General features: G+C 36.3%; 1 protein-coding gene across 3 annotated transcripts; it reads right to left on the bottom strand.

Annotated features, from left to right (window-relative positions):
• Nucleotides 1–284: 284 nt before the first annotated feature.
• On the bottom strand, nucleotides 285–13,587 carry pkd2 (polycystic kidney disease 2). 3 transcript variants are annotated; one of them, XM_049481542.1, is made up of 15 exons: nucleotides 12,398–13,587; nucleotides 11,335–11,448; nucleotides 9,809–9,942; nucleotides 9,221–9,471; nucleotides 8,752–8,976; nucleotides 7,703–7,931; nucleotides 7,440–7,610; nucleotides 7,129–7,310; nucleotides 6,783–6,903; nucleotides 6,218–6,316; nucleotides 5,967–6,088; nucleotides 5,726–5,843; nucleotides 5,220–5,404; nucleotides 4,089–4,236; nucleotides 285–3,304 (listed from the first exon to the last, which is right to left on the bottom strand). In XM_049481542.1, the coding sequence occupies exons 1-15, from the start codon at nucleotides 12,807–12,809 to the stop codon at nucleotides 3,083–3,085; spliced, it is 2,733 nt and encodes a 910-aa protein (XP_049337499.1). In that variant the 5' UTR covers nucleotides 12,810–13,587; the 3' UTR covers nucleotides 285–3,082. The 3 variants fall into 3 exon arrangements, with proteins under 3 accessions (XP_049337499.1, XP_007234370.2, XP_007234369.2); XM_007234308.4 differs by having other exon boundaries at nucleotides 5,220–5,380; nucleotides 12,398–13,585; XM_007234307.4 differs by having other exon boundaries at nucleotides 5,220–5,383; nucleotides 12,398–13,583.
• Between the last annotated feature and the right edge of the window lie 220 nt (nucleotides 13,588–13,807).

Here is a 13,807-nt window from a genome sequence, read left to right on the forward strand (position 1 = left end):
GAGCAAAAAATGCCAATTCTCACATAATACTGATTTAATCCTGTGCTTTAAAGCAGACTAATCTGTTTTAATCTGGCCTAATCCCCTGTCAACAAACATCAATTGACGAATTAATGGAGATCAATCTGAAGCCATGTCAAGGCAAAATCCATTAACTGTGACTACTTAAATCTGTCTGGACAAAATTGACTGAAAACAATGATAACTATTATATATTTAATGTACAAACTGAAGTAAATCAAACAGCTTCACTCATTAACACTGGAGAAAAACACGCCACTGAATAAAAGTCTGCAAACACTTTATTTAAAAAACAGTAATACTGATTAAAAAGTACAGAGGACTACAAAGTACCATAAAGCACAGTACAGAGCCTGATATGAATAGCTGTTTGCTGATACAAGTACTGTCTTGTTAATAAACTGGGGTTGATCAAAATGTATTGATCAAAATAGCATGTTGTAAAATGTTGTATCAAACAGCATTTTGAACGTTAGCAGCATAGAAATGAAAAGCAAAAAACATTCTAATAAAAACAGTGAAAGCAGTGCCAGGATATTTAGACAAAGCTTTGCAAATGCAGCTAAACAATAAAACTCACACGGCCTTCCCATGAAAGCAGATGCACTCCAAATCGAAGTTTGTTTTAAGTTACAATATGTATAAAATAAGAAATTACACAAAACAGTAATATAGATGACAGAATATGACAAAACATGCCACTCTTGCAGCTACATTAAACGACACATAACAGAAATATTATATTTTGGGTCAAATATGAGTAAAGTGTTGTACTGTAGAAAATAATTGTGCTTTATATACATTTAAATGCATAACACTGTGTAAAATGTCCATTACAAATAACTCAAAGTATCGCTATCAAAGCAGAGACCTTCATTGTATAATGCCTTCAGTAAAATGAAAGAAAATATGGATGTTTCATCTTTTTTCAGGACTTTTAAATTTGTGAAATCAAAACCTTTCTCTGAATTTACAAATCAAACTCTTTCTTATTGTTTATATAAACAAACTGAAGGTCACACAAGCCTTCAAGCATTTACCTTCATACATATATTGAGAGAAGACTCAGATAACAGAGCACCTAAAGCAGTTTTTTTAAGTGTACACACTATGGTAGCAATATCGTGTAACAGTTGAAATGGCTACAACATTATAAACCCAATCCAGCACTATAAATATCTAATAAACTAAGCATGTTATAATAAGTAAATTAAAATAGTGCTAATGTACTAAAAAAGTCAGTTCTTGCTCCTGTTCTTCAGAGAATAAAGAGGTCATTCAGGATGTTAGGCTATTAGTACATGCTTCAGATCAGAATTATATACAGTATAATGACAGAATGCATAGGTTATTCTCATAAACATGACAAATGCTGAGGCCCAACCTAAAAAGCATTTTTAAGCTATTTTTTTCTGAAAATACAGACAGCCATTTAAATTAATTAACCGAATTTAAATTGATAGTTAAGTTGGAAAATACAAATAAGACAAAAACCACAGTTATAGCATTGAACAGTTAAAATGAATACAGAATTATTAGCGGCATTGAGAATCAATTGAATTGCAATGGTTTTGTTTATTTTTTTAAAAATGTGGAAAAAAATAAATAGTTGAATTTTTTTGCTGTACCTTATAATGATCGGATTCCACTTTTAGATTTTATGCGTGTTGTTTTTCTGCAGGATAATAATGATGCTCAAAGATGTATGGCCATAGTTTGTGGCATTACCTAAATAATATATGTGCATTTAAACAATAAAGGCTAAGTCTTGGTCTGTTAAAGGTACCATAGTATCTGCCACTTGGCTATGCTACAAATTAGGAAAAATAAATACTTTTTTGACTAAAACTAACTGCAAATATGGAATGTTAACTTCATGCCTGGAGTGACAGCCTTTTCTACACAGTGCTTTATAATAGTACTGATATTACACAGAATGTGTTCATTTTTGAGCTGATATGCAAGGTATGTATACTACAAAAATATTTTGTGCAATCAAAAACATAAGTGTACCTTCATATATTTTAAGAGAAGACTCACATATTTACCCACATTAGTGCTGGGCGGTATGGCCAAAAATGTAAAAATGCACTGTATTTTTTCAAGATTCTGACGGTTTCACTGTATATCACAGAATTTTATTTATTTATTTACTGTACTGTTAGAAGTACATATAATATAAAACAAAACACTAAGGCCTTAAATTATGGCTTTGATTACTATTGGGTTTACTTTGTCCCACAAAGTTACACAATATATGAAGAAATCAGACTTCATTAGCAGAAAAAAACAGCTGAAGAATGTAAACAATAGAGCTTATTATTAATATTGTTGAGACACGCCAACAACTTTAACATGGCTTTCTTTACAAAACTAAGTTTTTTAAATAGTTCCATAAACACTATAAATGGACCTGAAATACTCAATGTTTAAGTATTAAAATAGGTTTTTTCATCAAAAGCTCTATTTCAGAAGTTAGACACAAGTTTAATACCAATTAACAATGTTTTTCTGAAGCCACTACAGGCAGTACAGTATTAAAATCAGCAACAATTTCCTTCTTTCTTCAGTTAACACATACATTTAGTTCAGCAATAATATTATCCTTCAAGCTACAGTATTAATATATTTAAACAGGGCTTTTTCTGCGGTGCTGTTCTACACAATGCTCCACAGCGCCTCTAGTGGTATGGCTGTATGTAAAAAATTCCCCTCCAGTATACTGTATGAACTGGTATACCGCCCAGCACTAACCCACGTATTAATATAAACCTCAGATACAGTATTTTTTTCTAAGGTTCCACACAATCTTCAGTTTAAAAAAAATTGTAGGCAGATTGGAATGTTTATGTGTTAAATGGGTGATTTTTAAACAAGATTTTCTCTTGAATTCTCTGAACTTTAATACATTAAACTTCAATTATTCTAAAACCTGAACTAAAGATAGTACCTGAACTAGAAGTGCACAACGAATGAATAAACTGCAGCATACACTCCATAATACTGTTGTGATTATAAAAATGAGGAATACTTCTTGGCAATGAGCTAAGGAAAGGTGGTCTTAAACATGTCCACTCCCGTTGCCCCCAGCTTCTGGATCCTCAGTGGATAAAGAGGAGGCGGGACGGGCACTGCGTATGCGGGCCTGAGCTCCGATCGGAGTGGCCTGCTGGTGGCTGACCTGAGAGATGGCGTCATCTGACTCCCAGCGCTCGAGCTCTTCTCGCACCAGCTTCTCCATGTGCTCCCTGTGAACCTCTGTATCTCTTCCCATCCTCTCATCCTAACAGATACAATATGGGACAAGAGAGAAACAGACAAAAAAAGAGATGTAATATGTGAAATAAATGTTATCACCAGTTTTGTACATCACCACAGTGGTAATAGATGAGCAGGTTTTCCAACTATAATTTAAGGTGTTTATAACATACATAATACATAAATATTATTATATAAAACATTTTTGTGCAGAATATGCTGCCATTAAAATATATTCTACTAATTTTATTAGCATTTTATTCATTTAATTATTATACATCAGTGTTCCAGTTTAATTTACAGATAGAAATTAACATGCCATTACAATGGCATGCAAATGTTTACATGCAAAGCTTTCTTCCAAACCAAATGAACTAATCATGATTCTAGAATCTTACTGAGGTGTTTGTATGTACATTTTCCCCAATAGTCTGAGTAAACCCCCATATATATATATATATATATATATTTATATATGCATGCTACAAGTACTTAAACATTCTGGTTGGGGATCTAATCGGTTACAGGTGTTTTCAAAGCTATTATTATTCTATTTAAAGATTATTTAAAGAATAATCTACCTCATTTGATCAGATAGAAATTGTATTTGGAATGGCCTCATTTGGAATTATTTAGCCATTGAGTTCATCCTGTTTTACACATTATGTGTTTTCACTTTGGTTCCATTTGTCTAAAAAACGATGTTACAGAACTAAGTAAGCTATTTACATGTTTTCTATTAATCTAGTCTGACCATTCTATTCTCAAGTGTTACAGACATGGCAACCACATGTGTTTACATCTCTTACCTCCATGACACCGTCCAGCAGCCGGCCGAGCACTTCTCTCCTCTTCAGCTTGGCTCTCTCCATAGCCTCCAGCTTTACAATGACTGCATCGATCTTAGACACAATACTTCCAATCGAGTGCTCCATCCGATCCACCCGCCGCACCAATCTGGCAGCACACAGAATTTATGATTACATACAGTGCCCTCCAAACGTATTGGAACAGTGAGGTGTATTTTGTTGCCCAGGAATTTTACTGATACATTAATATTTAAACAATAAACTGCGCTCAGTTTCAGATCTGGGTTTTATCTGTGCAGACTGTGTATTTATAGTTAGAAGAATAACCAACATGAAAACCAGAGAGCGGTCTATAGGTCAAAAAAAGCAACTGTGAAGCTGAGAGAAAATGGAAAATCAAGTAGAACCATTGTATAAATATAGTCCATAGCGAGAACAACAGTTTGGAATGTCCTGAAGAAGTCGTCACCGGTGTACTAAATAACAGGTGATGAACAGGTAGACCATGGAAAACCACAGCAGTTGATGACCCTAAAATAACTGTTAATGACATCAGCAACAACCTTCAGAGGATATAATCTACTGCTAACAGAAGAAAAATGCAGAAGGTTGGTGATGTCAGTGGGTCACAGACATGATGCAGTTACTGCAAGTGAAGCATTTGCAACTAAATATTAAATCTTATTATTTCATTTACCTTAAGTTAATCTGTTCCAACACTTTTGCTTACAATAAAAATGTGTGAGATCGAACAGAATGTGCTATCTTCTGAACTGTGTATCAGATCCGAAATAAAAGCTGAATTATTGATCTTCTGTTTCATTTTCATCTTTTAATGTCAAATTAAAATGTTTTCAGTCTACATCAGAAATAAAGGGATCAGCCTCACTGTTCCAATACTTTTGAAGGAGACAATGTATTACACATTACTTAAGGTACAACACAATATTCCAACCATGATTCTTTAATAGTGAGGGATGAGTTGGTATAGATCAAAAATCATTATTTCCGATTGATCTGATTCTCCTTGGCTCAAATTGAGCTACGTAAGATGCCACATGTGGTGGAAATGTGGAAGTTTAATGTAGAATTGAATACACTTTAGTAGAAAAATAACAATAAGAAGCTTACACTTGGAACTCCTCATAAGACACGCCCCCAGAGCTGCTGCCACGCCGACGGGAACTGTGCCCACTGTCCTCGTCGTCATCCTCCTCAGAGTCATCCTGGCTTCGAGAGAAGCTCCGCCCACTCATTGGCCTGGGTAGCGAACTGCGTTCCAGATCCAAGTCCTCCTGGCATGTGTGTGAGAGACACTGAGCACCGGTACAGCTGAGTGTGTTTGCGTTTGTGTGTACAGGTAAGTCTACATGTAATTCAGTTAAAAGGGCTTCAAAACTCCCAAAACATCTGTATTCTTATAGAACAGTAGCTTTTGCAAAACTTATCAAAATATCTACTACACTATAGTATAGAATCAAGTGGGCAAAAGACATCATCAAATCATGTCAATCATGGTTATTAAGCTTATAAAAATAACTGAGTTGTAAAAGGAACTATATACACATTTAAATTGATTACATTTATATTAAATAGCAGAAATGAGAGGCTCTTTTGGGACACTCTCATTTACTCACTCTTTCTTTCTCCAGATCATCCTTCATCTGTTGGTGTTCATGCTCAGAAAGCTCCTGGTCTCCATCCAGGTCATATTTGGCAAAAATGGCTTCAATCTCAGCATCTGAGTGTCCCTTTCTGCAAATATGAAACATTACACACATCAGCTTTGAGGAGATGATTCTACACAGATTGGCATAAATCAAATATTTTGAAGACATTAATTATGAAATATTATTTAACATGTATATTTTTGCTCACCCTCGTAGGTCCTGCCGAAGCTCATCAAAGTTGAGTTTGCCTCCTGCCTGACGAAGGCTGTCGGAGATGTCATCAACCGTAGTCTTCCTTAGCCTAAGTTTCACCATGGCCTTCTGGTAACCCTGTGAAGGCACACAAGTGACCCACTCCTTATTTTAGTATTTCTTCTGCTGCATTTTCATTATTAGGTTTGGATGAATCAATACAGGCACACTGTAGAGACAAGAAATACTCTTTTTATTCAACTGTACCTTTTTAATGAGGTCTGTAATCTCCATTTCAGATCTTTGCTGAGCCATGTCTGCCTTTACCTCTGAGTAAGTGTCATTGATGATAGCCAAGAACATGTTCTGAGGAACAGAGAAGGGACATTAATTAGCAAAATCTGGAGTGAGAAGACTTATATGGGCCTGGCTACCAATGGCCATCAGGACAATATTTTAATACTCCACTCTATACAACTGATGGATTTTATTTAATTGAACGTTTAGACTACATAGATACAGATAATTATGTTATTGTAATCTATACAACAGAATGATTAATCAATAAAAGATTGTCAAGCTAGTACCAGCATCTGGTCCTCTGGACACACATACATGAGGATTTTCCTAGACAGGGATTGACCCTAGTTTTGGACTACACAGTATTTTGAATTAATATTTTCCACAGAAAGGATTATTTAGTCTAGGACTAGGCTTAATACCTGTCTGAGAAACCAAACCTTTAAGTACTTTTTAGTCTATTAGTAGATTCAGTATACTTTTCAGTGGTTTTGTTTTTTTTTCTTATTATTTTTCTCATTTGTTTCCTTACCAGCAGAATCATGAACATGAAGAACACAAAGGTGGTGAAGTAGATCGGCCCCAAAACTCTGTTTGTCTCTTCAATCTCAGAGAAGTCAAAGTCTCCAAGAATGATCCGGAACTGTGTAAAACTGTGTAAAATGTGAAACAGAGAAAGAATACAATAATCCACCTTAAACTTTAAACAATCCTTTTCAATATTTATTTCATCTTACATTGTTGAGGATGATTAAAAATGATTAACCATATAGACTGATACAAATGTCAGACTATCTTTGGACAAATGCTTCAATTACTATTAAAAAAGGCAAAAATACAATGTCTGTCTTCAAATCAGTGAAAAAAAATGGACTCACATGCAGGCCTGAAAGGTGCTAAAGTCATTGAGCTGGTTTCCAAACACCAGGTAGGCCAACTGCGCGTACGCCAGGAACACAATGAAGAACATGATGGCAAATCCCAGAAGGTCTTTAGCACATCGGGACATTGTGGTGGACAGCTGACTCATGGTCTTATTGAAGTTTATAAACTTAAAGAGCTGTGAAAAAGAAAAATAGAAAACTTCAATTCAACTGTCTATTCACAGTATTAACACAAATATGTTGTTTAAATTATAATTCTACATACAAGCATGTACAAGTTATGAATGTACAGATATGAGCCTTACTTTCACCCAAGCAAGGAAGACAATGACTGCAGCCAGGTGGTTGAACTGAACCTGCACCTGAGCGAGAGGTTGGAAGTTTGGGTAAGTGCTGTGGTTCTCCAGAAGGTACCTCAGCCTGTTACTGACAGCTGATGTCCTATAGATGTTCATAATGATGGCAGGGGCACTCAGCTACAAGCAAAGAGAAAATCATGATCAATCACATAAGCAATGTAATGGCTGAGAAAACAAAACAGCAACAACATTTGTCAAGTTTCTCTCACAGTTACTATGATGACATCCAGACAGTTCCACAGGCTTTTGAAGTATCGCAGGCGGTGCAGACGGATCTCCAGCACTTCCTCCACCATGTAGTACAGCACAAAAAGGCAGAAGACCACCTCACAAGTCCCTACAAAGTAGTCCCAGCTCGACACATATCGCACCAGACGAACTGTCTGGAACTGCCAAGATGTCACAGCGCCCCCCGTCGCAGGAAACTCCACTAGCATTCTGTAAGATAACATTATTAAAAAAAATATAATTGTGTGTTCCTTTATATAATGGTTAAGTTAATAAGTTGGAGTGGAGAAGCTGTTTTACAGACTGTTTTCCTTTATGTTCATAATTTTAACATCATCTTCCAATCAGATTAGAAGTATTTTAAAACAAGTTTATTTAGTAAATCTGCATTTCTACACGACAAACCTCTTTTCTCATTTTTATATATTAGCCAACATTTTAGGGATGCAAAAGTGGCAAAAAGCCAATATTTAACCCTTTCAGACCTGACTTATGTTTTGCTGTTAAAAAATATATAAAAAAAACTGTTTCTGACTGTAATGTGATTTAAAACAGGATTCACTAAATAAATATATAAAATAAGGCTAATAAATGAAAAAGAATCAAACATAGTGTTTGCATTTTGTCTATTCATGGCAGTGCAGTCATTTGTACTTTGCACTTACAACATGTTTTATACTCTACACACATTTTAATACATATGTTTATATATTTTCTCAAATAATTTTAATATTAATATTAAGCTACTGCCTCATTAGCTGAGATGCTACTATGCATTACTTCAGTGAGCAGATTTTTACTTTTTCAATGCAGTGAGCTGGGCTAAGTTGCTAGGTCTGATTGGCTAATAAATGTAAATTCTGATGAGTAATAGGTCTAAATTGTGTGTAGTAAAAGGACACACAAGAAATAAGAAAACACAGTTGTTGGTTTCAGACCAAGGATTTCAATTCAACACATAATTGCAAAATTTCCTTCATTAATAAAAATAAAATGTTTACATATATAGAATTTATATATTTTTTCAGACCTGACAATGCAGAAGAGGTTGACATTTCCATTGTAGACAGAGAAGTCAAGGAACACAGCTCTGGTGCCACGGTCCAGCCACAGGTTGTCCTTTAACTCCTTCAGCTGCCTGGCCGACTCCTCACGGCTGCGGGCCAGATCCTGGTAGTATCCCCCTCCTCTGTAAGTCGCCACCTCACCCCAGTAGCTGCTCTCTCCGAGAATATTCTCCTCAGAGTACACCCACCTGCGACACACACACACACAATTGTTTAAACTACACGGTTAAAAGTTTCGCAAGAACATGGAAAGAACACTGACTAATTAACATTTACCTGTCTGGTAAATACAATTTTAACTGAAACCTGATGACTCTAGAAGTATATTCTTAATCAATTTACACTTCTGAAATTCTTATTCTACATATTACATTTATACATTATAACACAGCACTTTCAAAACAGAATTTCGTTTTGGAGGTGTTTTCTTACGCTGTGTTATTTTTAAGGCCGAAGGGTGCCTTGTCCTCACTGGCGGGCGAGTAGATGCTGTAGCAGTCATACACTTCGTCCTTTAGGTCTTCATGTACAGGACAGGACTTGTTGAGCACTTTGACCTGGCGGAGGCGAGGGACGCCCAGCAGAAGATTCTCATAGTAGATCAGACTCTGGTTCTCTGGGAGGCTCTTGTTGTTGTACCACACATCCCAGTACATCCCATTCAGAAACGGCCCCTCTGTGTACTGCAGAGATTTATACAGTGTGTGAGAGTGTTTATGTGCACTTAATTTAGGAGTCAGGCAATAATTAGCTTTTTACTTTTTAACAAGCCAATAATTTCACATAAGCATATGACGCAAAATTTAAACTTTCTGCTGTGGATTTCCGTTAATTTTCTGGGGAAATATACATCTTCACTTTTTTATGATTTATAATAGAACTCAACACTGCCCTTCTTACTACTTTCTCTATATTACTGTAAATATTAAAACTGAGCAGTTTTCTTTGTGTTATTATTTGTGAAGATATTAAAATAGTTAAGCTATATATTTCATTTGAAGCTCAAATAAAGTTATTTACTTTCCAGAAGTCCTCCATGGTTGAGAGAGTCTTAAAGGTGGTGGGATCCCCTTTTGACAAAGGTGTGTCCAGGAAGAGCTGAGACATGACTTTAGTGTAAAAGTACATGTTGGTGCTTACCATCCCATATGTTACTGAAACACACGCAGACAAAAGACAGTGTTTTATTAGTTTAAAAATACTATTAGTCACAATTATCAGACAAGCTGTAACCATTTGGTTCTTGTTATACATGTTTGCTCCTCTGCATGAAACTTGTGTTTTCCCTTTTAAATTCTTTCCAACTTACTCCTTCTCTCTCCAAAAGTTAGCCTTGACTAAAATCATCTTGCCAGGAAACAGTATAATGATGTCAAACTTTGCCAAAATTATTTTTGATGACCTTAAGTTTCTTGTTCTCTCTGGATGTACAATAAACTGACAGAAACTGTAAATCTGAATCTACTCATTTACACTACAGTAATTGATGATAAGATACTGCTTTTGTGGTGCATTTGGTTTACAACTGGACAAAACTGGACAGTTTTTTTTTTCAAAAGATACAACTGAAGTACAGCGCAGCTTTAACCACACAGAGACATGAATACTTTCCATTACAGCAAGTTATCTACTGCCTGCCAGTAAGACCATTAGGAATTGAGAATAAATGTGACAGGAAATATTAACAGGATATATTGATTTCCCTGTCTTGATTTGTCTTTTCATGCTGAGAAGTAATACCAATTTATACCTAATGTTTGGATCCTGTTTGAATGCTTTAAATATCGTCAAAATACACTAGTTCATCACATATTTTATTGACTGTCTCGCTGTACAAAGCTGTACAAAATAGGAACTGTATTGCCAGCAGGGATTGATCAGCTGCATTGCTCACTGGCTAGATCTGGGAAACAAGTCTAAACTTTATCCATCATGACAGGGCACCAGTCCATCACAGGGTACTATCCACACTCATTTCCTCACACCTAGGGGTAACTAAGTACAAGCAATTCACATAACATGTTCTTGGGGGCAGGGGGAACTGGAGTACCCAAACTAAACTGACAAAGACAGGGAAAGAACACACCAAACAGACAAGAGACCAGAGCAAGGACTCCTTGTCCACACATCCTGGAGCTGCACAACACATGCACTACTTTCAGCACCAGCATGTCACCCCCAACACCCCCAATTTATCTTTAAAAAAACGTTTTCATTTATTGAACCTTTTTGTTTCAACTTGTACTTCATGTACCTAGTTATACTCTATTTTGCATGATGCTTTCCTAGCTATTGAAAAAATAAAGTCAGATGTTTAGATCAGTATCAATGCAGGTATCAGACTAAAGTCTTGAATTAGTTATATTTACAAGAAACTACATTTTAACTGATATTCAAAATTTATGCTACTCTGGGATTAGAATAATCTAACTGATAGTCGATGCAATGGAAGCTTCAATCAGACATGACAGGGTTTATGATGCAAATGTTGTCAGAAAAATGCACAACTGCACAACTGTACAATGTGGTTATTTTATTGAACTTACTGATGCATAAAGTGATGAGGAAGAAGATGTAGGTAACGGTCTCTCTCAGAACGTTCTTTAAATACACTTCCCTGCTGCTTTCACTGTCCTCCATTAGACGTGTGCCCCACAGAACTGGAATCATAAAGCACAAAACAGTTAATCTCCATTAAAATCATAGTGCAAACTGATCAAGTATAAAGCAAAGGCTTTTGTAGGCTTACTAGATATCACAAGCATAAGCAGTATACACTGTATATTGCTTTAAATAATATTTGGATGTTAATAGTTTTTGCCATTATTTACAATGTGACATAAAATATTTTATGACGTAAATGAGACTGTATGTACATAATGGATCTTAAGGTTAAGTAATAGAGACATAATGAGTGTTACACAAGTAATAAGTGTCAAAACTGCCATATACACTATCAGGAAAATGTACAGAAAAGCGTTATGAATTTATTGTTTTAGTTTTTGGTTCTTTAGCTTCTTCTCTGGAAAAAAATCACCAGTAATAGTGACTTATAGTGACTGAAGAATATCTTACACTATTTTGAAAATACTGACTGTCAAAGGTATTGCTTTAAAAATACATTGTTCAGTGCTTCCACATGTTATGGAGCCCCGTTACATATAATAGTGTAAAAGTGATATTAAAGTATTACAAGTATAAATGTTTTAAGAATAAATATGTTTTTTTTTCTATCACATATACTGCGGTTTTGAAAGATCTTATCTTTTCATGTCATGATATTAGTAATGCATAGCAGGCAGCAAAAACGTTTTTACAAATGTAATATAACGTTACATGCAATATGATTACCCCGCGTGTAGATACACTACAATAACAGTGCTGAAATTATAGTGTGCTGCCCTAATAAAAATTAAAATGAAAGAAACGTAATTAAACCTTAATGAATTAACTAAATGTCTATTTATTGTCTTTAACATTTTTATAGTTCGCTTTCTTTATTATTTCCATGTACACTTAGTGTAAAAAAATAGTTAAGAAATTCATCAGCATTTTTAAAAGATTTTTAGATGCCTTTTATAAGTATCTTTAATAAACAGCAATGTATACTTCTGAGTTTCGCCAGTATCCTCTTCCCCCAGCCGTGCTGCATGCCCTCTGCTGGCCGGCCGGGTGAAAGCCCACCGCGGATCCGGCCGCTGCTTCCACCGCTGAAGCTGCCCAGGCCGCTGCTGCCGCTGCTGCTGCTGGAAGCCGTGGACAGAGACCTGCGTCCGGGGCTCCCCGGGGCCCAGCTGGCGCCCATTAGTCCGTCCTCGGGCTCGAAGCCTGGGTTGTCTCGGCTCCAAGCCTGGCGGGAGCTGGAGGCCGGCGGGCAGGGGCTCTCCTCCTGCTCCTCAGGCGCGGAGTGAGGCACGGTGCCCAGCTCTATGGCCTCGCTGGGCGGCAGGGAGGCTGAGGCCGGCTGGGTGTGCAGCTGCTGCTGCTGCTGCTGTTGGGAGCGGGGTCTGGTGGAGCTCATGGTTCAGTCCTTGGTTTGGTTTAGTTTAGTAGCTACAAGTTTAGCTAGCTAGTACATTTTAAGGTGATGAATATGGAGGGGTCTGTTTCCAAACTAACTTTATAGTCAACTAATTTAGATTAACATTACTAGCAAAAATCATGAACTCTCAGAAAAAAGACATCACAAGCAATCCAGCTTCTTCGTCGCCTAAACAAAAAGGAAAACAAAAAAAATCCTGATCAAGCGTGGGGAACGAGCTTAATCGTTGTTTTAAAGCTGATTAAGTGCGTTTTCGTCGTTTCTGGATGATTAAATCCTCCGTTTGAGAAGAAGAGAAACTTTCCCAGTGTCCCGCAGCCATCTTGTTCCCTTCAGTTTTCCCCTAAAACCGCAGTTCTCATTGGCGCAGGGATCAGATTACAGTCCTGAATTCGGGAAAAATCCACTTTCCCTGCGCTGAAATAAACAAATAATTCACTAAAACACATTCAAACTCCTCAAAAACATGAAGATCATACCACTATACCGCCCAGTGCATAATATTAAAGGATGCTGCTCAGTGTATGAGTAACTTAGATTTAACCAATATTTTATGTGTAACTTATATCGTTTCTAAAACAAATAAAATAAAGAAATAAAATGTGCACTGTATCATATTTTTATATTACTGAAAACGAAGCTAAAGTAGGTTATACTTCGTTATACACAAAAAGTAGTTACTCTAACTATGTGGAGGTTTAGTTATATAACAGACTCTCACTGTTTGGGCTCTGCTACGGCTGCTGTTGTTGTTGCTAGGCAACGTTGTGCCCCACCCGCCAATGTCTCTGATTGGACGAGACGAATGATTGGCACGTACAGGTACCAGTTAAACGTTTGGACACACCTTCACATTCATTGTTTTTCTTTATTTGTTAGTTTAATTTATTTTCTACATTTTAATTTAACATTAAACACATAAAACAATTAAGGGACTATTACTACTACTGTACTACTATCACTACTACTATTACTAC

Source organism: Astyanax mexicanus, chromosome 7, assembly GCF_023375975.1.
Source record: "Astyanax mexicanus isolate ESR-SI-001 chromosome 7, AstMex3_surface, whole genome shotgun sequence".
Classification (NCBI taxonomy): Eukaryota; Metazoa; Chordata; class Actinopteri; order Characiformes; family Acestrorhamphidae; genus Astyanax; species Astyanax mexicanus.